The sequence below is a fragment of the Kwoniella shandongensis genome, chromosome 1 (genome assembly GCF_008629635.2).
Source record: "Kwoniella shandongensis chromosome 1, complete sequence".
In the NCBI taxonomy this organism is placed as follows: Eukaryota; Fungi; Basidiomycota; class Tremellomycetes; order Tremellales; family Cryptococcaceae; genus Kwoniella; species Kwoniella shandongensis.
In genome coordinates, this window is record NC_089287.1 from 452313 (window position 1) to 473792 (window position 21480).

The 21480-nt window shown below is 49.4% G+C and overlaps 5 protein-coding genes across 5 annotated transcripts; 1 reads left to right on the forward strand and 4 right to left on the reverse strand.

Moving 5' to 3' along the window:
• Window positions 1–3710: 3710 nt before the first annotated feature.
• Window positions 3711–9333, reverse strand: CI109_100169 (uncharacterized protein; the record flags this gene model as incomplete). The annotated part of the gene is made up of 7 exons (XM_032006896.1): window positions 3711–3875; window positions 3932–4605; window positions 4658–4780; window positions 4845–5007; window positions 5090–6594; window positions 6658–7934; window positions 8033–9333. The coding sequence occupies 7 exons, from the start codon at window positions 9331–9333 to the stop codon at window positions 3711–3713; spliced, it is 5208 nt and encodes a 1735-aa protein (XP_031858815.1).
• An 869-nt stretch (window positions 9334–10202) lies between these two features.
• On the forward strand, window positions 10203–12396 carry CI109_100170 (uncharacterized protein; the record flags this gene model as incomplete). Its single annotated transcript, XM_032006897.1, has 12 exons — window positions 10203–10239; window positions 10325–10341; window positions 10413–10441; window positions 10503–10582; window positions 10676–10789; window positions 10868–11018; window positions 11085–11310; window positions 11373–11541; window positions 11608–11780; window positions 11846–12010; window positions 12072–12142; window positions 12207–12396. The coding sequence occupies 12 exons, from the start codon at window positions 10203–10205 to the stop codon at window positions 12394–12396; spliced, it is 1422 nt and encodes a 473-aa protein (XP_031858816.1).
• Window positions 12397–12595: 199 nt separating this feature from the next.
• On the reverse strand, window positions 12596–14475 carry CI109_100171 (uncharacterized protein; the record flags this gene model as incomplete). Its single annotated transcript, XM_032006898.1, has 8 exons — window positions 12596–12700; window positions 12760–13242; window positions 13309–13416; window positions 13481–13558; window positions 13627–13692; window positions 13767–13999; window positions 14161–14291; window positions 14351–14475. The coding sequence occupies 8 exons, from the start codon at window positions 14473–14475 to the stop codon at window positions 12596–12598; spliced, it is 1329 nt and encodes a 442-aa protein (XP_031858817.1).
• Window positions 14476–14825: 350 nt separating this feature from the next.
• CI109_100172 (uncharacterized protein) lies at window positions 14826–19112 on the reverse strand (the record flags this gene model as incomplete). Its single annotated transcript, XM_032006899.1, has 20 exons — window positions 14826–15196; window positions 15303–15420; window positions 15481–15553; window positions 15617–15636; window positions 15701–15724; window positions 15787–15913; window positions 16005–16180; window positions 16246–16464; window positions 16535–16669; window positions 16739–16759; window positions 16825–16916; window positions 17020–17126; window positions 17193–17209; window positions 17270–17588; window positions 17668–17719; window positions 17783–18103; window positions 18165–18181; window positions 18249–18460; window positions 18595–18837; window positions 18912–19112. The coding sequence occupies 20 exons, from the start codon at window positions 19110–19112 to the stop codon at window positions 14826–14828; spliced, it is 2865 nt and encodes a 954-aa protein (XP_031858818.1).
• Window positions 19113–19560: 448 nt separating this feature from the next.
• On the reverse strand, window positions 19561–21274 carry CI109_100173 (uncharacterized protein; the record flags this gene model as incomplete). The annotated part of the gene is made up of 3 exons (XM_032006900.1): window positions 19561–20799; window positions 20875–21189; window positions 21248–21274. 3 exons carry the CDS (start codon window positions 21272–21274, stop codon window positions 19561–19563), a joined length of 1581 nt encoding a protein of 526 aa, XP_031858819.1.
• Window positions 21275–21480: the final 206 nt, after the last annotated feature.

A 21480-nucleotide genomic window follows, 5' to 3' on the forward strand; every position in this document is an offset into this window, starting at 1 on the left:
TCTAGGCTAAGTCCTCGACTGTGCCTCACCCTTACCACTCTGAACTGAGCAAAGAAAGGCTTGTGCCCATGGGGCACTCAGCCTCTGTGCACTTATCAAAGGGCATCTCTGCAACTCGCTTTTCGTCCCTATATTGCCACCGAGTGGGTCTCTGTTCAATTGCAAACCAGCGCACAAGTGCTCCCTTTGGTTCGACGGCGCCACCATAATCTGTAGGGACAGCAATTTTTGGCGTCGACTGGCCTTCCAGATGCCAGTTGTGCAGCTTCCTCTTGAGTTCCCGGATTTCGCTTGTTGCAGAGGCAATGTCCTTCTCCACACCTGGTATCTCTTCTTTCGACCCATTGTCCTTGCACAGCTTGAGATCCTGAAGATGGTGTTGAGACCAATGACATTGATCAACTGCTGCAGTAAGCTTGCTACAAAGCGTCGTGCATGACAGGTAATGCTGCTTTTGTTGTTCAGTCATTCCATACCAACTAGTACTGGTGCTGTTCTTTGTGGTCTGATCCTGGCTGGTCTGTGTCCTGACTTGACCTGCAGCGTGAGTAATGCTTTGCTCTGGCATGGCGGCTTGCTCATCCGCTTCATGGGTTCCATGGGAGGATTGGTAGTCTTCCACATTTTGCTTGATCTGTAGTACAGTGGGTGATGATCTGCTTGTTTGCATGGTGTATGATGATCTACTGAACTGCTGTACTGTGTACTTGGTCATGAGTGTGACGCTGATGATACCACCAGCGCTCATAAACTTACATTGATATGGACTGAGAGTCTAAGTGATGTTGTGTTGGGCTGGTTGTGTATCTATTGTAAGTGTTAGGGGAGAAAGAAAGAATAGGGGAGTGGCAACAGCTGCGCACTGTGCTTAGATATTAGATTGTACTGGGTCCTCAAGGTCCCCATCCCCTTAACCCCACCCTGCAATCCATTGATATGATTTCTTTTGAGCTGTTGGGATGCCTTCATGGGATCCCTGTTGTGCGCTTCAGTTTTTCAAGGGTGATGTGAGATCATATGACATCATGCCAAAGTATGAAACACTGGATAGCAAGTTCACAAAACTTCCTCTTTGTATTGTCACAGTGCAGTAGCCTTTGTCATCTGAACCTCTTTCAAGTAATGCCCCCCTGCCCCCAACCACCCCAATACACACGGCTCCAATGAAATTGTAAACATGATTGTAGTTGCACTGTACACAGGTTTGATGTCTTGAAGCAACACTGTATATACCACATGCTATGTCAACTGGGTGAGTACTGCAATGGAACTCTGGGCAAGATTGGACTTACACACAAGAAAGGGGATATTTCACAATCAATTGTGACAGGGTCAGAGGCGGGTCTGTTGATGGGCCTTAGCGGAGAATACGGGTTACGAATAGCACAAAGTCCTATACCGAATTGTGCGAGTCGAGTACTGAATGTACGAGACTTGGGGTTGACTAGCCGAGCACTGTACTGGTACCACAGTAGTGAACTAGACAGAGGAATATACATTCGTCACAGGAATAACTTTGTACGAGTCCTGTGCTCATGTATATAAGTACCAATGATGCTTGTCAGGGGCGTCACACCGACCAGCCAATGACCAAGATTCGACCCAAAACAGTATTGTAGATGTGAAGTTCGCGTGTGTCATGGACTTAAGGGTATAACGTATATACAGCTAAGTCGAGACTGATCGGGTGACTACTAAGATCGTGGCTACGGTGGCTAAGTTCATGTACTACGGTGAAGACTAAAATCGAGAATCGCTGGGGATTCGTTCTCTTGACTACGGTTGTTCCTTCATCTATATCCCTTTGCGATTCTCGCTTGTTCTCGGTTATGTTCATGTTCCCGGTTGCCAATTGCTAAAAGGCCATATTCTGGACTCACATGTATTGGTAAAGATCTAAGATTCGTGGTACGACGATGTGATAGTTCTAAGTTCGTATAAACGCGTCGAGGTTTTATGAATTACGATGAGTTTCGTGGCATGTTCGCGATGTCTTCGTGATTATCGGTATACGGTCGTGACATCCTGGCTAGAGGTGTTTCATCGGGTGTCTTCTGAATGGTCACAGGGAAGTGCTATTCCTCTGCCCTACTGTCATATTGCATTGTAAGGACGCACAATGCCCTCAAGGCTGTAACATGTTTGGGTGTAATAGGAGCTGGACTCCAAAGGGAAGGCCGACAGGGGGTCTGTTATATCTAGGAGCCCTTGATTGTCCAATGCTAGAGTCGAGTTATGTGTGATATGTCCTATGAAACAATACAGTGGAGCACCAGTAATGCACAAGCCAGACTACATGAAATGTCAATTGTCAATGGTTACAATACAAACAAGATGTACATGTGAGACACTGGATAGCCACAAAGGTCCGCCTTATATAACACCGCCCTGCTCAAGCAAGTTGAAAACCCATCATCCACTCCACCTGGTCCCTTTCTCTTGCCCCTCTGATGCATATGATCCATCCACAGACGACTGGCTCTTCCCCTTCTCACTGCTGGATGACACCATTTCCCGCAGCTCTACCCAACCGCTACTCTTGCTTCTCCAATCGGTAGGTTCCTCTTCTTCCGCCAATTTCTCAGCCTCTTCCAAAATAGATCCTTTGGAAGGTCCAAACTCCTTTGGGATCACTGCAGCTCGTTTGCAGGGCCGAATGTGTATGCTTCTTTGATCTTCGTCAAAAGTATCCAGCCATTCTTCTGCCCATTGGACCACTTCATACCTGTACTCTTTTTCGTCTTCCCATTTGTCTACTTTAGTCAAGTGTTTTGAGTGCTCTGTTGATCCAATAGGAGGATATGTGTACTTGGGCCTGCTTTCTTTGGTCTTGGTTCTGTTCCTTTTTGCTATTTCAAGCCTTCGACAAAGGTAGCGACGTTGTCTCCATGAATCATACCATGGCTTGTCTTCCCACTCTGGGTTGTTGGATGGTCTGTAACCTGTATCAACGGTGACCAATGGTTCTGCACATTCTGAAGTTGAGCCCACAATAAACTCAGTAACTTGCACACAGTCAGGGTCTGACAGATAGTCTTGCAGCCATAGCCTTTTGGGGTCGTATGTCATGATGGCAGTGGCGTGAGTGGTGAAGATGATCGATAAGTCTGAACTTGGTAGCGGAGGTGAAGTAAAGGGCAATTCCAAGTCACTTCAAAGTGGATCGAAATCAATGTAATCGACTACAAAGAGATCAGATGAATGTATGGACTGGCTGGAGTTGTATTGCGACAAAGAAGTGGCAAGAAAGATCCCAGTCTACATGTACTTATACACGTTGCATCACCCTAAGACGAAGCAAGCGAGTGCAAGCCGCCTTGTGTGACCTCATACATGAAAGGATCACAATGTATAGTTGATGTGTCGTCTTCGCTCTCATATACGTTTGGGGTTTGAAACAGAAGGCGTTTGAGCTTCTCGGAAACCGAGAATCGCTCAATGGCTCGATACTGCGATGCGAAGTCTTTCACTGCAAAACAGTGATCATCCTAACTGTCTCGCACTTTGCACTTCGCACTAGAACGCCACGCCCATTTTAGAAATGTACCGATCTCGTTGGGCTTATGCGATAGCTGTGAGGGCCATGAAATCGTGCCGATGCGTTGTATAGCGGATAACAGTGCATTCTCAAGACACAAGGCAAGATGACCGATCCATACATCTTAAGCTACAGTGTAACAACTTTGCCCTAATTGAGCCCACTCCCCTGATCACTCCCATTCTCCCGTTTTCATGAGCCGAGCGAACACCCCTCCTCTCGCCGTGAGTTGCTCGAATGTCCCTTCTTCTACTACTTTCCCCTCGCCAAGACAGACGATCCGATCACATCGTCGCATTGCCTCAACAGAGTGAGTGATAAATATCGTTGTGTGGGACTATCATACGTTCAAGCGATCAGCTCATGTATGTCTACGTCGATTGATCCACTCACATCTTTGATGTTGACGATCGTATCCAATACCGCTCTTGCATTCTCTACGTCCAGTGCACTCGTACATTCATCCAGGATGAGAATACTGCTCCTCCTCACCAGAGCTCTCGCAATTTGTAATCTCTGAGCCTGACCACCAGAGATCAGACTTGCATTCTCCCCCAAATTCGTCTCGTAACCCTCTGGTAAAGATTGTATGAAATCGTGGATGTTCGCAGCCTTCGCCGCACGTTGAATCTCACCCAGTGATAGATTGGGAGAACCGTATGCTATGTTCTGAGCGATGGTGGTATCGAACAAGTTCGCAGATTGAGAAACGACAGCAATGTGATTCCGAAGCCATTGGGCATCAATTTGAGAGAGGTCGTATTCGTCTAATTTGATAGATCCGCTTGAGGGGTTGTAGAATCGTTGGAGAAGCGAGGCGATGGTGGACTTGCCAGAACCGGATGGTCCGACTATCGCAACACATTCACCAGGGGTGAGGTTGAATGACAAAGAGGAAAGGATAGGTATGTCAGGTCGTGTAGGATAAGAGAATGCAACGTTGGAGAACGATAGACGACCGGTGATGGGGAATCGGAGATCGCCAGAAGATTCGGAAGTGTCGGTGGATACCTGATAGAGTCGATTGAAGTCGCGAGCAGCGACTCGGGCCTTGGAAAGAGTCGGAACTATAGATGAAGATCAGCAAGATGTACTGGGGCGTGAGTGGGGCAGACTTACCAAAATCCAACATCGCCGCTCCAAAGGTCAAGCTGAACAGAACAAGATTGTACACCTGTAACATCTGCTGATAGTTCATAGTGCCATCAAGCATGAACATCGATCCCGCAAAGTTCATGAGAGCTGTACGAAGCGGCGAGTGATCAGTTAAGATGTCATACAGGATGTTTCGGGGAAGCAAACTCACCTTGCGCAAACAGAGGTAGACAGGAGCTGATTGCGTTGCCAAATGCGAAGAACCATGCGGCTCTCTTGCCTATTCGGCTCGCTGCTGTTGCATCGCGCTCGAATCGCTCCAGGAATGCCGAGTCGAGTGCCATCGCTCGTATTCCTCGAACGTTTGCGATGCTCTGTGTGCGGTCCGACGTTGTCAGCTTAGTGCTGTTGAGGGGTACCTCTGTATGTCACCATATCCTAGTATGTTTCACTCACCTCGTAGAATACTCTTCCTACGACCTCTCGCTCGCCCTTCGTTTGCACTTCCAACTTGGCATTGACCCAAGACATGATGGTCATGAAACCACCATAAACAGGTCCCAAAGCTAACCCTATCAAAGTCAACTTCCACCCTACTACCATCGCCCAGATGATCCCCAGACCAATCATGACGATGATTGTCACCGCTTTTCCTATGACCTGAGACCATAGGGCTCTCGCATCGTCCGAATCTTTGATCAAGATCTGTACGAGTCTATCCGGCGAGTTTTGCGTTTCGTCAAAGAATGATTTATCCTGCTTGATCACTCTTCCAAAGGCTTCTTTACGGACTTCGTGGACCCATCTTGCGGATACACCGACAAGAGACCATTGCGAGATGAAGTTTGCTAGACCTTGTGCGGCACAAAGCGCGAGGATGATCAAGGAGTATTTCGTAAGCGCTGATTTGTCGATACCGCCATTACCAACGACGATCAGTAGTTTGGCGAGGAAAAAGGACCATACGGGTGTTGTGATACCGTGGGCGATGGAACCGACACAACCGATAAAGAGTAGCACTTTAGCTGGTAGGTGGGGGAGATACATCCGGAAAAGGGCGAATACACCCGGCAAGGGAGACTCCGCGTTGACAGTAGGGGTGGGAGACCGATCAGGTATAGTGGCAATCGCCAAGTCTGCCGAGGATCCCTTCAAGTCGTCATCGAGATTCTCGGACATCGTTCGTTGTTGTCGTTGGCGTATCGCCATACTCGCTCGAGGTGTAGTGTCTTTCTCTGTCCATCCGGGGTGCAGCAGACCATTACCGCTCATCTGTGGTACGTGCATACTCCGTCTGCTAGGCGTTCGCTCGTAGCTTGGTCGACCAAGGTGTGAGCTCTCCATACTCCCTCGATAGCCGGGTCGCAATGGAAAGTCGTGTGATACTCTTGACATCCTACTCCCCGGTCTACTCATACCAGGAACGAAGCTCGCACGACTGGTTGCTCTACTGCCTAGCTCTTCCGGAGTCCAGGACAGTCGATTGTGAGCTTTACTCAGCGGTCTAGATTGTCGACGCGTTTGACTGTACTCGTCAAGCATGTTGAAGTACATCGCACTTTCTGGTCGGACCCCTAGTAGGAAGCTCGGTGTGTGCGGTCTGAGTGTCAGTGGCCTGTCGTCCAGCACCTCCTCAAACTCTCTCTCCATCTCCAGAATCTCGTCTAATCCCCTTTCCCATGCAACCCCTCCAACTTCCGCCTCAACGTCTTTGATAGGAAGTGGCTCGATGGCCTGTTCTGCTGCCATGGATGCAAACACGCCGTGCGGTTTCGTCATCAGGTCGAGACGGAATCCCTGCTCGGCAATGTGCCCGTCCTTCATGACATATACGAAGTCGTCAGAAACGATTTGTGAGAGGTCGTGCGTAATGACGATGGTGGTACGATTCTGTCGCCACGATTTTAGCGATTGGAAAACCAGCAGTCGAGATGTGGGATCGAGCGCCGACGTAGCTTCATCTATTTGACATACAGTAAGTCAGATCGGTGGTGGTCCATACCTTGTAATGAAGGCAAGCTTACCTAAGATGAGAACAGTCGGATTTCGTATCCTTGCACGGGCGATGGCCATCCTCTGCCTCTGACCTCCACTCAAACTCGATCCGCCTGTACCCAACATCGTCTCATACCCTTGAGGCAAGCTCTCGATAAAATCATGTATCATTGCCATCTTGCACGCTTCTACCACGTCTTCTCTCGTCACATCCTTCGGACCCCGTTTGATACCGGTTTTGGGATCGGGTCCCGATCCCGCTAAACCCATCGCGACGTTGTCGTGTACCGTCATATCGAAGAGGATACAGCCCTGTTGCACAGCGGCAATGTGTTCTCGAGTAAAGCCCGGGTCGAGATATGTAAAGGATTGGTCATCTATCGTCACTTCGCCGGATGTAGGGAGGTACAGTCTCAGTAGGAGTTGAGCTATGGTGGATTTGCCGGAACCCGAGCCGCCGACGATGAATGTTGTCTCGCCAGGTGGAAGAAAGATCGATATGTCCTGAAGTACCGGATTATCAGGTCGGGAAGGGTAGGCGAAGGAGACGTTCTGAAGGTTGAACTCGCCATGACATCGAGTAGGTCGAATACCTCTGAGACTAACAGGTCGAGAGTTACGTTTACCTATAGTCTTCTTGATGGAGGTTGAAGGGAATCCAGATTGCGTAGGTGAATTGGCAGATGATGAGAAGGGGTTACCGGCGGCAGATTGTGCAGGGTCGTCTTGGATAACCGTTAGAAGCGAAGCCATCGAGTTCTTTCCCTTTGTCACCGTAGTAAGATACGGTACAACCTGTTGGAGGTATGTCGCAGAGAACAGGGATGCCCAGAAACATGTCATGACATTCCCCGCAGTGACTTTCCCATCTCTTACCATCTTGGCTCCGTACCAAAAGCCAAGCACAAATGTACCGAGGAGGAAGAAGTCGGTCAAACCGGTAGCTGCTCCCCAGACTAACCCTTGTTTGGTAACACTTGCTTTTCCCTTCCCGGTCATGTGGATGAACCGTTCTTCTTCGCCTTTCTCTGCGTTGTGGACCTTCACAGTGGCGATGGCAGAAGTGGCTCGTTCGACATTGGTAGAGGCCTCGGCGAGCGATCGTCTCTCAGCAGCATGGAGCGGAGCAATCACAATCTGAGTGACAATCTGGGTGAGGACGATGAGTGGGATTGTGGAAAGAGTGACGAGGGCGAGTGTGGGCGCCTTGATCATTGCTAGGATGAAGCAGAGCAAAAAGGTGAAAATGTTTTGTACCACAAATCCAGCGGCGTACGAGTTAGCCATTCGGACATCATCGGTCTCTCTGAGAGACGAAGGCTTGGTGGTCAGCACAATCCAAAGCACAATTCACGACAATGGGAAAGCGATCGACCACTCTGTTGACCAAAATCAATCCCTCACCGGATGAACTTTGACATCAGACCACCAGCTCCAACCGCTTCACTCTTCTCACCTCCGACCTCTAGTGTCTCTCTCATACCCATCCCCAAATCGAACCATTCCATACTTTTCCCTTGCACACCCCGATACACGGCATCTCTCAGCCTATGGGCCACTGTCTCTCCATATCTCTGCCACATGACACCTTTCAAATAGTTCAGAAGTAACGACAGGACACCAGCCACTGTGAGCTTGATTGAAGTAGTTGATATGCCGTCTTTCAACGCTTTCCGTTGCCCTTCGCTTCCACCTCCGGACATCGGATATGACGAGAAGATTGCAAACGCGTCTCCTATGATGATAGACATGTATGGAGGGATGAGAGCGCATACTATCGCTAGGATGATGGCAGGGAATAGGATGAGAACGTAGTCGTTCCGTCTGGTGAGAGCGAATAAACCTCTGAAAGTTGGCGGAATAAAAGCTGGTCGGGGTGGACGAGGGGTGGTAGTGGGATCTGGAGGTTGATATGGTGAGTCAAGGTGGTTGTCGAAAGTCGATGTAGGTATTGAAGAAGGTATGGACGACGAGTCAATATGATACAGGGACCTTCTCGCTTCGGAGACGGGACGGACTTCGTTCAGCATCGCACCAAACGTCATTTCTTCTCCCTGATCGTCCCATCCTCGAGGCGACAAGCCCGAAAACTTGTATCCCGACATTGTCTTTTGTTTCCCGCCCGACACGGCGACCTCTGAATACTCAAATGGATCTTCTTGTTCCGAAATGGTTGACATTTGAGTTGACGGGTCAAAGACAGAATGTCTATCGTGGAATGGCGAGTCTTCGTCTACGTTTGGGGGGATCCGTCGAGGAGTTATAGGTGTCAATTCAACGTCATCTGGATGTGGTGAAGCATCAATATGGCTCGGAAATGCCGACGGTGGTGAAGAATAGTAGACCGGTCCTGAGGGCGAGGTTGGAAGAACGGTGTTGATAGCTCGATGAAGGGTGGATGGACTGGTAGTTGAATGGGCTGATCTAGTATGCTGCGCTGCGGTGCGACGTGGGGGTGTCAATGGTAGCCAGTCTGGAGAAGTTGGAGTGGTCAAGTTTCGGGTTGGAGGATACCTTGAGACTTGAGTGGGACTTGTTGAGGATCCGGCTTGAGAAGACGGACTCTGGTAGCCTGCAGGAGTGGGAGCTCGATCTCTAGTTGAAGAATAGGATTGAGACGAGGAATGGTTGGAACGAGGCGTAGAAGCTGATGGAGAAGATGGAGAGGAGAATGGGTCATCAAGTGTATATCTTTCAGTTGCCATGATGCCGTTGCGTACGGAAGAAAGGTAAGTGTGTGTGTGCGTGCGTATTTCGGAAGTCAGGTAGAAGTTGATTCAACGTTATGTCGATCGGACAGGGTACTAAACGTCTGTGCGTTGATTTGTGAGGTGGTTATGAGCAATGTAAGCTCTCAAGTATATGGTACAGATTGCTGTTTAGAAAGGAAATAGAGACGCTGAAAGATTAGTGGTGAAGATGGTCAATGGTGTAGATGGACATGACATGCGGACGTCTATACCCTTGTCAAAGGCTCTTTGCAGTGTCAGTCGTACCTCACCTCAGCCTTGCCCCTCTTTCCCCTCCTGCTTTCCCCTTATTCAGGCCATGCGGCAGTAAGCTGTGATCAGAGAGGAGGCTACATTGTATGCTTGTTGTTTTCCCCTGAGTTGCAGTCAAGAGAACAATAAGAAAACGATGTTGGATTTGTTTCATCGAACAAAGAGCAGATCAACTCACTTGTCTCAGGGTAACTTGACCGTTAGATAACATACATATCAGTGGCACTGTATAGTGTCCTCCCACTTATGTTGTAGTACCGGATGATTCGGGGAATGAGCCGGCCCGTACACGTGGTTGATAGCCAATAAAGGGTCCGGGCCGATTAACGGGCCGTATAAATGATTGTATCGCTATTTTGGGTCGGATGTTTGACGCGGCACTGTGAATGGGGGCAAGGGAGGGGGTGGATGGATGGGTCTTTGAGCGGTCGATGTGCTGGAATTTCGAGGTGGATACTATATATAAAGACAAGGTTGATATCTATCCCATTACTCTTGTTACAGTTCTCTCACTCGCTCCACTACAACACCGTCTCCTCCACTCTTACCACTGTATCAAACACTCTATCATCATGTCTGGCCTCAAGATCACAGACTTCTCCGTCCACGGTATGTTTCTCTAGCCCTCATTTCCTTGTTTCCTCTCTGATAGCAAAATGGGAGAACCATGCTAACCTGGCACTCGTCTTCACAGACATCCGTTTCCCCACCGTGAGCTTATCTGGCGGACCACGGGTGACTTCGAACCGCTTTACTGACTTGTTTGTGTCTCTTTCGTTCAGAACGTCACTGGTGATGGAACAGATGCTATGTGAGTTCTTTCAGCTGATCAAGACGTCACGAGCTAGAGCTGATTGAGCTGCTCTTTACAGGAACAAGGAATGTGATTACTCTGCCGCTTACATCGTCGTCAAGACCGACAGCGACCTCAAGGGTCAAGGAATGACCTTTAGTGAGTGTTTTCCCTTCTTCCCTTTAGCTCGAAAAAGTCGAAATCGCAAGTCACCCCTCGAGGACAACAGCTGACGAGATGTCTGTGCCATAGCCATTGGTCGAGGTAACGAGATTGTCGTCTTTGCCATTGAGCAAATCGCTAAGCGAATCCTCGGTATGGAGGTCGACAAGATCTTCGCCGACATGGGTGCTTTCTGGGACTTCCGTGAGTTACCGACGATGTTTAGATCAGAATCTTGAAATAGCGCTAGTGACTAACTATACAACCATTTTGGACTGATAGTCGTTTCCGACCCTCAACATCGATGGCTCGGACCTGAGAAGGGTGTCATCCACCTTGCTACTGCTGCCATCTCCAATGCTCTCTGGGACATGTATGCTAAGCATGCCGGAAAGCCCTTGTGGAAGTTGATCGTCGACTTCACCCCCGAAGAGTGAGCGAGCCCCTAGACCTGACTGTGTATTGGTTCAGCTGCTGACCAGACCTGCACTCGTCTTAGATTCGTCAAGGCCACCGCATTCCGATACATCACCGATGCCATCACCAGGGAAGAGGCACTCGCTCTCCTCAAGGCAAAGGAGTCTGGCAAGAAGGCCAGAGAAGAGGAGGTCAAGAAGCGTGGTTACCCCGCTTACACCACCTCTGTCGGATGGTTGGGTTACTCGGACGAGAAGGTTAAGCGATTGACGAAGGATGCTTTGAACCAAGGTTTCAACCACTTCAAGGTGAGTTCATCCGTATGGACTATCTGGGAACCTCTGACTGATCCCTCTTTTCAAACCCACAGCTCAAGGTTGGAGCTGACCCGGAGGACGATCTCCGAAGAGGACGATTGATCCGATCCATCATTGATGACCCCGCAAACATGCCCAAGGGCCGAAAGCCCATCGACCCCGCATCTATCAAGGACAAGAACGCTGGTCCTACCGGATGTGTGTTGATGGTTGACGCGAACCGTGAGTGTTGTCACTACACTGCTTGCATGCTCGAACGATGTACTGATGTTTCTTGCTGCTTTGTAGAGGTCTGGGATGTCTCACAGGCTGTCGAGTACATGCACAAGCTTGAGCCCCTCAAGCCTTGGTTCATTGAGGAGCCCACCGCTCCCGATGACGCTGTGGGTCACGCCGAGATCCGAAAGGCCTTGAAACCCATCAACATTGGTGTCGCTACCGGTGAACATGCCCACAACCGAGTGAGTCGCTCCACCAAGGTTCATCAGAATTTGTACTGACGGAAGTCGTTTTTCTTGCACGATAGATGGTCTTCAAACAATTGCTCAAGCTCGATGCTATCGACGTTTGTCAAATCGACTCTTGTCGATTGGGTGGTGTCAACGAGGTCTTGTCCGTCTTGCTCATGTCGGCCAAGTACGGTGTTCCCGTTTGTCCTCATGCTGGTGGTGTTGGTCTTTGTGAATACGTCGTGAGTGTGCAATCTCCTCGCAGATTCTCTGGACACGTGGCTGATTCCTCTTATCTGCTAGATCCACCTCTCCCTTATTGACTACATTGCCGTCTCTGGTGACATGGAGCGAAACGTCCTCGAATTCGTTGAGTGAGTATACTCCCCCCTCTTCGCGCCGGATATGGACTGTACTGATCTACCGCTACTTCTCTAGCCATCTCCACGAGCACTTCCTCTACCCCGTCTCCATCAACGACGAAGGTCGATACAACGTCCCCACCGACCCCAAGGGCGGTTACTCAATCGAGATGTTCGACCAATCAATGGCCGACTACGCATTCCCCGGTGGTTCATACTGGGTTGCAGCTGCCAAGGGCGAGGCACCTACCCCTCCTCAACACTAGGTTTTGGTGCAGATAGATCAAGATGTGGGATGAAGAGAGAATTTGATTTACGTGTATTGAAATAGATTGGATATAGTTCTATCATTGGGTATATGCATCTTCACATTTTGGTGACTCGCGCATGTTACAGCTACAACGTGTCTCTTTCCCTCCATATCTATCTTCGTCGTGCATCTTGAAAAGTGTAGGTAATAAAGGACTATTGTTGATCAAGTTGACCGGAGAAGATCAACTCGATCGCAGCTTCCACATTCCCACCTGTCGTCCTCAACGCACGGATGTTCTTCTGAGCATCCCATAGACCCTACACAAGACCCAATGATCAGTACGACCGACGCCATCACATAGATCGTCACTACTCACCATCGCGTTCAATTGTCCCAATTGGGTGGCATAGATCTCCTCTGGCGGTCTCGTATCTCTAGGAGCGGGAGGTGCACCCCAACCACCTCCACCCATTCCTCCTAAACCTCCTGCACCACCAAAAAGTGCGGCAGGATCGAAGCCGCCGAACGGGTTCCCACCTGCTCCTGCTCCTGCACCCAATCCACCTCCGGGACCACCTGCACCGCCGAAAAGTGCTGCAAAGGGATTAGGTGGTGGTTGATTCGCATTGGTCGGAGACGGACTACCGGGTGTCGCACCTGCTGCGCCAGTCGAAGGGGTCGTACCTGCTGCTGCTCCTGCGTTGGGAGCGAAGAGATTCGGGAAAGGTTCGGTTGGTGGACTTCCTGCGCCGCCTAGCGCACCGCCAGCACCAGCACCAGGTGCTCCGCCGAAGGGGTTGAATCCGCCAAATCCTCCGGCACCACCCTGTCCTCCCATAGCACTTTGCATTTGCATCATCTAGAGGCAATGGATTTTTGTGAGCTTTGTGACTCGGCATAAATGCGAAGGCTACGAAAAGCTCACCATTCGCAGAGATTCGGGATTGGACATCATTTGTCGGAAGAATGGAGAAGACATCATTTGTCGCACTTGGGGTCCCATTGCCGCGAGTTGGGGGTTGGACGCGATGATCTGGCACGAGCTCGTCAGCGACTAGGACATCTAAAAGAAATTAAGATAAATCATGGTAACTCACCTGATCAACGACTTCGGGTCGGGACATCATATCTGACATGCTTCTCAAGAAATCAGGGTTCTGCATCATGCCTGCCATCTGCACAAAGGTGATTATATCAACTTCGATCCTGAGACTAGCACCTCGTGTCGGAAAGCTCAACTCACGGCATTGGGATCATTCAAGTTATCCAACCCTTGCATCCCTGCGAACGGGTTGAATCCTGCCAATCCCTACGAACAAGATTATCGTCAACGTTTATCCTGCGTAAGGCGCATGATAAGGCGAGAGCAGAGCGGTAGCTTACATGATGGATATTCTCTACATTGTCGATCGGATTACTGCCGACATTCAAACCCGTTCCCATCTGAGGTAATCTCGGGATCCCAGCGCTTGCCGAGCTACTCGATCCGCCAGCAGGTGTCGTGGAGGAAGTACTGGCCGCTGCTGCGCCTTTGGGAGCACCTTTGACCATGTGGATAGTGTGACCGTTCTGGATCTTGTAGGTAGATATGGAATCTTCATCCTTGAGGACTTTTCCTATAGCGGGCGAGCGATGAGTTAGCTTTTGTCGGGAGGTTGCAATTGATTGTATACAAGCGAGACATGCGACGATACTGAATTTCGTATCGTAGGAAGAGAGGGGTAGAAAGGGGAAGATAGCCTAGTCATCTTGGGCAGGAACTACAACCCCTACTCACCGGAGTAGATCAACCTCTGTCTTTCCTTCTCCACATCCGATTTTGACGCGATAAGCTCCTTGAGCTCGAGCACCGTCTTATCAGGTGAAATCGAAAGTGCGAGTTTGAGTTCAGAGGGGCCTTTAACAGTACTACAACGTGATCGTATCAGCCATTGTCCATGTCGTAGTGGTACGTCTCTTGTTGATACCAAACCCCTCGCTGAGATTGGGAGGGATCGCGAAGGAAGGTGGAGATGATGTCATATAGTGCACCGCTGAACTCGACGTACATGTTGATCTCCGAGCCGGAGAAAGCAGAGTCGTCAGCTGTCATATTTGCTTAAGCGTCTGTATACAGTTGTTAAGGTGTGGGATAGGTAACAGAGTCAAAGTGATAAGGACAAGTCGATGGAATGACGAGGAAAGATATGGATATGGGATGAAGGAGGTATTCCATTCATACAATGGTGCTTCAGGGAGATCGGGTGGCGACGTGGCGTTTGAATGTGGCGGACATTGGGAGAAGTGGCCGATGCCCGGACTGAGCGGTGTTGTAGGGGTATCATCGTGCTTGACAAGCTTCAGATCATCTTCCGTTGCTTAGAGCCATCTATGCATAAGTCATCCATGCAATACAATGAATACGAATGAAACCCGTGCTCGCCCTGGCCCCGACGCTCACCCTCAATCCTTCTTCTTTCGCCTCTTTTTCTTCCCTCCCTTCGTCTTCCCAGCCCCATTGCCCTTTCCAACATGTAAGAGATCCACAAACTGTGGGAAACGCTTCACAGCAGCTGCCATCAACTTCTCATTTTTCACAGTCTTCACTTTTGGCATCCAATCTTCTCTCAGTAGTTCATGTTCGTACTCCGGTGCTTCTCCACCTTTCGAGCCAAGATATCGCTCGTCGTCTTCGTACTTGTCGATATATTGGGAGAAGAGCTCGCCGTCTGGATGACAATGCTTGGAGAGGTACATTTTGAATAGGAATAGAAGGAGGATGGGGAGAGCGGAGCCGACGGCCATAGGTGCAGAGCGAGTTTTGAGCGTGACCGCTGGGTGGCAGGGTTAGCGGGTCGCCAGACTCGCAATGACGCCAACAATCCAATGACGGTGATAGTAAAAGGTGGTGATGTCTATGTCAAGTTGGATTCCACTCACTGAGAAACATCAACAACTGCATCATCACAGTGGCCACCAACAGCCTATTAATGATGATCTCCCAACATTTGCCATCTGTTTCTTTACTGTCCTCGACATATCGAAGTTGGTTAGAATGCTTCATTGTGTTTATCAGCCGCCTTTCATCCAGCATCACGGTGGCAACACCGCTACGTACCACGATGTAAGCAGACCAAAAGTAGATGGTAGCACAGATGACGACGACGGGTGCGAGCGGTGCGTACATAAGTCTGGACAGGGGCATCGTTATCGACTGGTATCCGGTGGATTCAGTAATGGGGGGTACGACTTACCCGACGACCAGAGCGAATAGCTTATTGGGGATTGTCAGCATGTAGTTAGTTTCACGGTCAAGCACAGACGCAATTCGGACATACTATATGCGAGTATTCGATTGCAAACTGTTACCCACATACAGATGAGCTGCCACACACTGCAAGCGCAGTCTTCGCCCGCGACTTACCTCAAAGTTTTCGGGTTGAACGACATCTGCCAGACCGTGCGGGGTCTTGAAAGTCAGCAAAGCAGGCACTTTGAGTATTACCCGTGGTAACTGCAGGAGGTTGAGCCAAACAACGACGGCTCTGATGCTAATACAACACCCTTTGCATCAGCAGCACATTCCGTCTCTGGTTTTGCACGCGTGACAAGTAACTTCAAAGAAGCATGAAATGAACTTACGGATACCACGATAACCAATAGAGACTTTCGGTGATGTACGCTCTGGTGATCTTCGCTGGCAAGTCTCCAAGACTGGCATATATCGTCGACCAATTCTCTTTCCCTATATCTTCGGAGATGGTAAGAAACGTTTCGTAAATCACTCCCAGCAATGAGAAGACAATGAAATTGGAGACCTGACCAATAGTGCATCAGTCAGTGAGTCATCAAGCTCTAAGGGGTAGTGAAGTGGACGACCTACCAGCTGAAATGCGAACAATTGCCTTATCACCGATCGATCCAGTTGACTCCTCGTCAGAGCACCTGACCACTTTGCAAGTCTTCTCATGATATACGGAAGTAGATATGAGAATAGTGCCGAGATCGTAGCAGGTAAAAGTCCCGCTATGACTGTGAAGATTGCTTTTCCGATATCTGAAGTCGGTTCAAGCTTCGCCAGTTGAGGTACAAGGCTGACTGCCTAGACCAAGTCATCATTCGACGAGTCAGTCGAATAACTATCGTTGAGATCTTGGGAGTAGAATGCTCACCGTGTTGAGATTAGCCAGGAATGTCACGATCATCAAGGGGATCGTATTGAAGAAGCAGATAATGACAAGTGCTGTTTTACCGATCGCCTCGTGTGATGCGCGAGATTTGGCATCCAGCTCGAGATTTTTCCACATCTGGATGGGGTGAAAGGGATGAATCCCGCTCTTTCAGCCCAGACTCCTAGCAGAGTTACCTATACTTACGACGTTATGTGATCTCGGAGCCTACAGTCCGCCACAATTGTGAGCCACACGTCAAACGGGCAGTGATGAGAGTTTCTCCGGCTCACTCTTTGAATATGGTATCCTGCTTCTTTCAGCACATCCTTGCTGTTTTTCAAGATCTCTCTCGCCTGTTTGGCGGTAGGGACGGTGAGAAAGGCTGTAAGGCGGGGATGCCTGTGAGCCTTCCCTTCCCCTCAAAGAAAAAGGGCCGAAGCCGCAAGTGACCATTCCACGGCAAAAAGGGGGAAGTCGTAGCCTACCAGAGGTTACTGTACCCTTCAGAAGAGTGTACTTCACGTCCATTTGACCTTTCTTGATTTCAGCTTGCATCGCCTCGATCTCCTGTTTCGCTTTGAGAGCTTCGTCACTGGGTAAGCGATAATGGGTCAGTATCTCACCCAGAGCTGTGTTACCCTCCAGAACTATGACCTACACTCTGCTCCCCGCAGACTATGAGCTCCCATCATGAGCACGAACCCTTCACTCAAAGCTGTCTCCGAGACTGCTCACCTTGGACATCCCACACATTCTCCCTTTACACCCATCATAGCTCACCCCTTTCCCACTCCCATAAAAAGTCTCCATGGCAACCGCGTCGATTGCCCAATTGAACGATTTCTTCTTAAACTCTTCCATCTTCTCATATAACGGATTCATGTTATGTATCGCGAACCAGACGGTGGAATCGATCTTGTCGCGATCTGGACCGAGGACGAGTGACCGGATCTCACGTTTTGCATCGGCTATGGTTGTTATGTCCTTGGCTCGGTTAGGACGGATGGAAAGGTTCGTTATCATTAGTGTTTTGAAAGATACTTCGTTGTAGTTCCTGGACAGTATCCAATCAGCTAAGCTGATCTGCAGCATCCACTACGGTGTGCTGAATTGAGAATGCGCCACACACTCACATATGCGTCCATTCTTGAACCAGCTTCAAATGATGTCCCGAACTTCTCGCCACTATGGCAATATCAGCGCCGTTTTCATAGCTCATCCAGATTGTCTAGCTTTGCTTGCACATACCAAACACAATGACCAGCAACGTCACGATCAGCTCAAATGCGATATGCACAATCAGCCCATTACTCGTCACATTCGCAGCTGTCAACAACTGCGGATTCGCAAGGATCGACGTTGTGTTACTGGTACTGCCATCACTACTTCCGCTCGAAGAGGTAGTCGTAGAGTTCCCACTATCCAGCGTTAGAGACGAGGTGGACCCGAACGAAGTTTGCGTGTTGATATAGTAGTTTGCAATGGCGAGGAGGATCGCGAGGATCGATATTGCCGAAAATAGGTATTTGAGTAAACGGAGGAAAAGGATATAGACAGTTGCGTCGAGGCCTGCAGTAAGGAGGGAGTCGTAGTGAGCGTGGCCGGTCAAACGACGATGTTTGGGACTTACCCAATGCCCAAAGCATCCTTCGGTACAGCCAAGCTATCAGTATTGTGTATGGCGACAGTGGACAGAAAAAAGAGGACAACTTACTGCAAGTCTTGTTCAAATAGCGTCTTTGGCTTCTTTGGCACCCCTTCTGAGATATCACCATGAAGACTCTGTGCCGTCTCCTTTCCATTGTCTACGTTACCGCTTCGGGTGAATCTGCTGCCACAGAAAGGCATTCTGGCCAATAGTGAACGAAGCTCGATCATGGTATCTTCCCAAGCGGGTCTGAGCCAGCCCAGATAGCCTGAGGGGTTCTGGTCGGTAGGGTGAACTCTGTCATCAGCACAGGCAAGATAGGGATAGTCACCAAGTCGATAGTCAAAGAGTTGGAGGGGGTCAACAACTTGCCGTTGGAGGGTTGCTGGCGGACAGTCTCGATCCAACTCACATTTGGAACCCTCGCCATCCATACTCCTGGAACATCCCCTTGTTCAGGAAACCACCTCCCCTCTTCTTCCTTCTTCCGTCTCTTCTCAAAATCCTTCTTCTGAGGTCCGGTCGTACCGCCCATCAAAGCTTTCTCTTTCTCCTTCTCGGCCGGCGTCTTTGCTGGTTTTAGCATCTTGAGTCGGGGGAGATAGATCAATTTGAACCGGTTTCTGAGAGACGAGTACAAGAGGATAATGAGGAGCTATACAGGCCGAACAGACAATCAGTACGATGGTCCCATGCGAACTCATAAAGGTGTGATCGAGCAGTACTCACTGATCCGATGGCAGTCGCACCCCATGCTGCAAGGATAGACCCAGCCGACACATTCCAGTGATCTTGTGCTTCTTCGATCAGATCCGAAGCAGACAGACCTGCACTGTGCGTCGTACTTGGTGTACTAGCGGTGGGGGTACCGCCAGTCTCGGCTCGAATGACGTGGTGTCCTGCAATTAGCTGATGAGTGAACGGTGGCATTGTTGTTTGAAGGCTTGTGATATTGTATCGGTCTACTGGTCCATCATTGCTTCATCGTTGACGTCCGCTCGCATCTTGCTGACAAGATCCTGCTTCGTTGCTCGTAAGTAGTCCAATCGTGATCAAGCGATATCAGTGAATATGAAGGAACCAATTCTGGGCCAGTGAGAGCGATTGACTTAGCAGGACTTCCGTAGGTGTTGGAAATCGCAGTAACATGTCTCGGACGCGTAAGATACAAGTCAAAGGAGGGATGGTCAACAGCGCTGGAGCGTGAAAGGACGTAAGTCTGTGGCCAAGTAGTGGATGAAAGGAGGATCCATCAGTACGATCTAAACTTGGGGATTTCAGTGATACCAATTAGAACGACATTATCGTGGCAGGGTTCCTCAAATGACAATTAACGATGAAATCATACTATACAACCATGAACCGTGCCCTATATTCCTCATTGGCCCACTCCGCAAGCCGGACATCCTCCCACTTCATCTACCATCATGAACCTGACTTCCAGCCCTACCATCTTACACCACTCCCTATCCTGCTCCACACTCTGCCCATCACGATGCACCATCCACATCTCCATCGCTCTTCTGATCGACTCTTCGTCTCCTCCCTCCACGACACCTCTTATCTCTTGTGGGAGTGTCCGATCCTCGACATATTTTCGCATTATACGACGTAGATCAAACACTTTCGTCCCGAAATACAGGTCTATGCATGTACTTCCCTTCCTTGACGAGCTGATGCTGATACCATCTGCGAGTTGGGATGATGTCCTTGGGGCGAAGCATTGTTGTAAATGCTCTCGAAGTTGACTGACGAATGTATAATATTGGCCCAGATCGTGACAGTAAGCTTGAACTAGCGTGTCACACAAGACAAATTGATTGGTAGTCCCTCGTATGATTGGCAATTTGGTCGGACCAAGCGTATCAAGATGATGGACGTATATCTCCGGTCGATGCTGATCATCGAGATTAAACGTCCACGGACTACAATCTTCCTCTTTATCAATCTGATTCTTCTTCTTCTGTCCCAAGTTGAAAGGCCCGGATGAACCCCTTTGACAGACGTATCGTGGTTGAGATAAAGAATGGAGACGGAGTGCGAAATCTCGAGGATGGTGCAACCATTCTCTGATGATACCGATGGAAGGTGTACCGGTCTGCGACTGTATTTGCGAAGGGCGACTTAGACGAACGAGTTGGTCGAAATTCGCATCCCATTGTCCATCTCCGTATTTGCCAATAGTCACAGCTTCGATAGCAGGCAGAATCAACGGTGGTCCTGCGTCATCGCCTTGGACGATACCTTTCCCTTTTAGCTTGTGAAATCGTTTGGTGTAGGTCGTAAGTATATGAGCAGCTTGGATTGCGTTCGCTGCGTCCGTCACCAGATGAGCTAGAACACTTTCCGTGTCTCCATTCCCCTCAGCGTCCGATAGTGCTCGAGGAGCTTGTCGACCTCCGCCGGTAGTAGTAGCGAACGCAGTCCGACCTTCCCATGCATAGACCAGCTGAAGTCGTTTGACATATCGCAAGCAGTCGAGTTTCGTCTTTCGCGCATTCCAAGAATCCGACTTCGATTTGGGGTCATTGACATCGTTGAGATAACGAAAGAAGCGAAAAGGGTTATTGACAATCGGTTCTTCGTACAACATAGGTGTTGCAATATGGTTGAAATGCTACTTCGAGTCAGGTCAGTATTCCGCACCTCGTGACGTTGTGTAGCGGGACGGAATGCTTCCTGACTCACTCACCCTACAAACCCTCGCAAGAGATGTCAAATCTTGTTGATGCAGCTGTGACCAGCCACTCTTCACATGAGGAGGTGGTAGAGGCTGCTTCACGAACGAGAAGATATGTTGCCATATTTCGATAGGTAAGAATGGGAGACCATTACATGGGTTGATGGCTTCGACATTGATCTGGACAGATGATTTGGTCGATCTCCTACGAACGCCGATACGCCTGATACCCGGGGGAGAAGTGCTTTTCGATACTTTTGAAGGTCCACCGTTTGACCACTTGCGTTCGATGGAATGGGGATTAATAGTGTTTGACGCCTGCAACTCCTACTGACCGAGTCAGTAACGACGGATATATGTTGACCGACTAAAGAACCGCACTCACATTACCCTTGGAGAACCCAGCTCCCATCTCGTCGCATTAGACAGTGGTGAAACTGTTATCGCGTGGAGAGCTTCATTGTACCGGTCTGACTCTTCGTTAATGAGCTACCGAGCATGCAGTTATCACTCTAAGAAGCGAGTCGATTAGTAGTGATTGTTATCTATTCTCTGCGGCAGATCATGATTGCGAGTGAAGTGCGGACCTGACCGCTTGATTTACTGTAGCCATTCCCC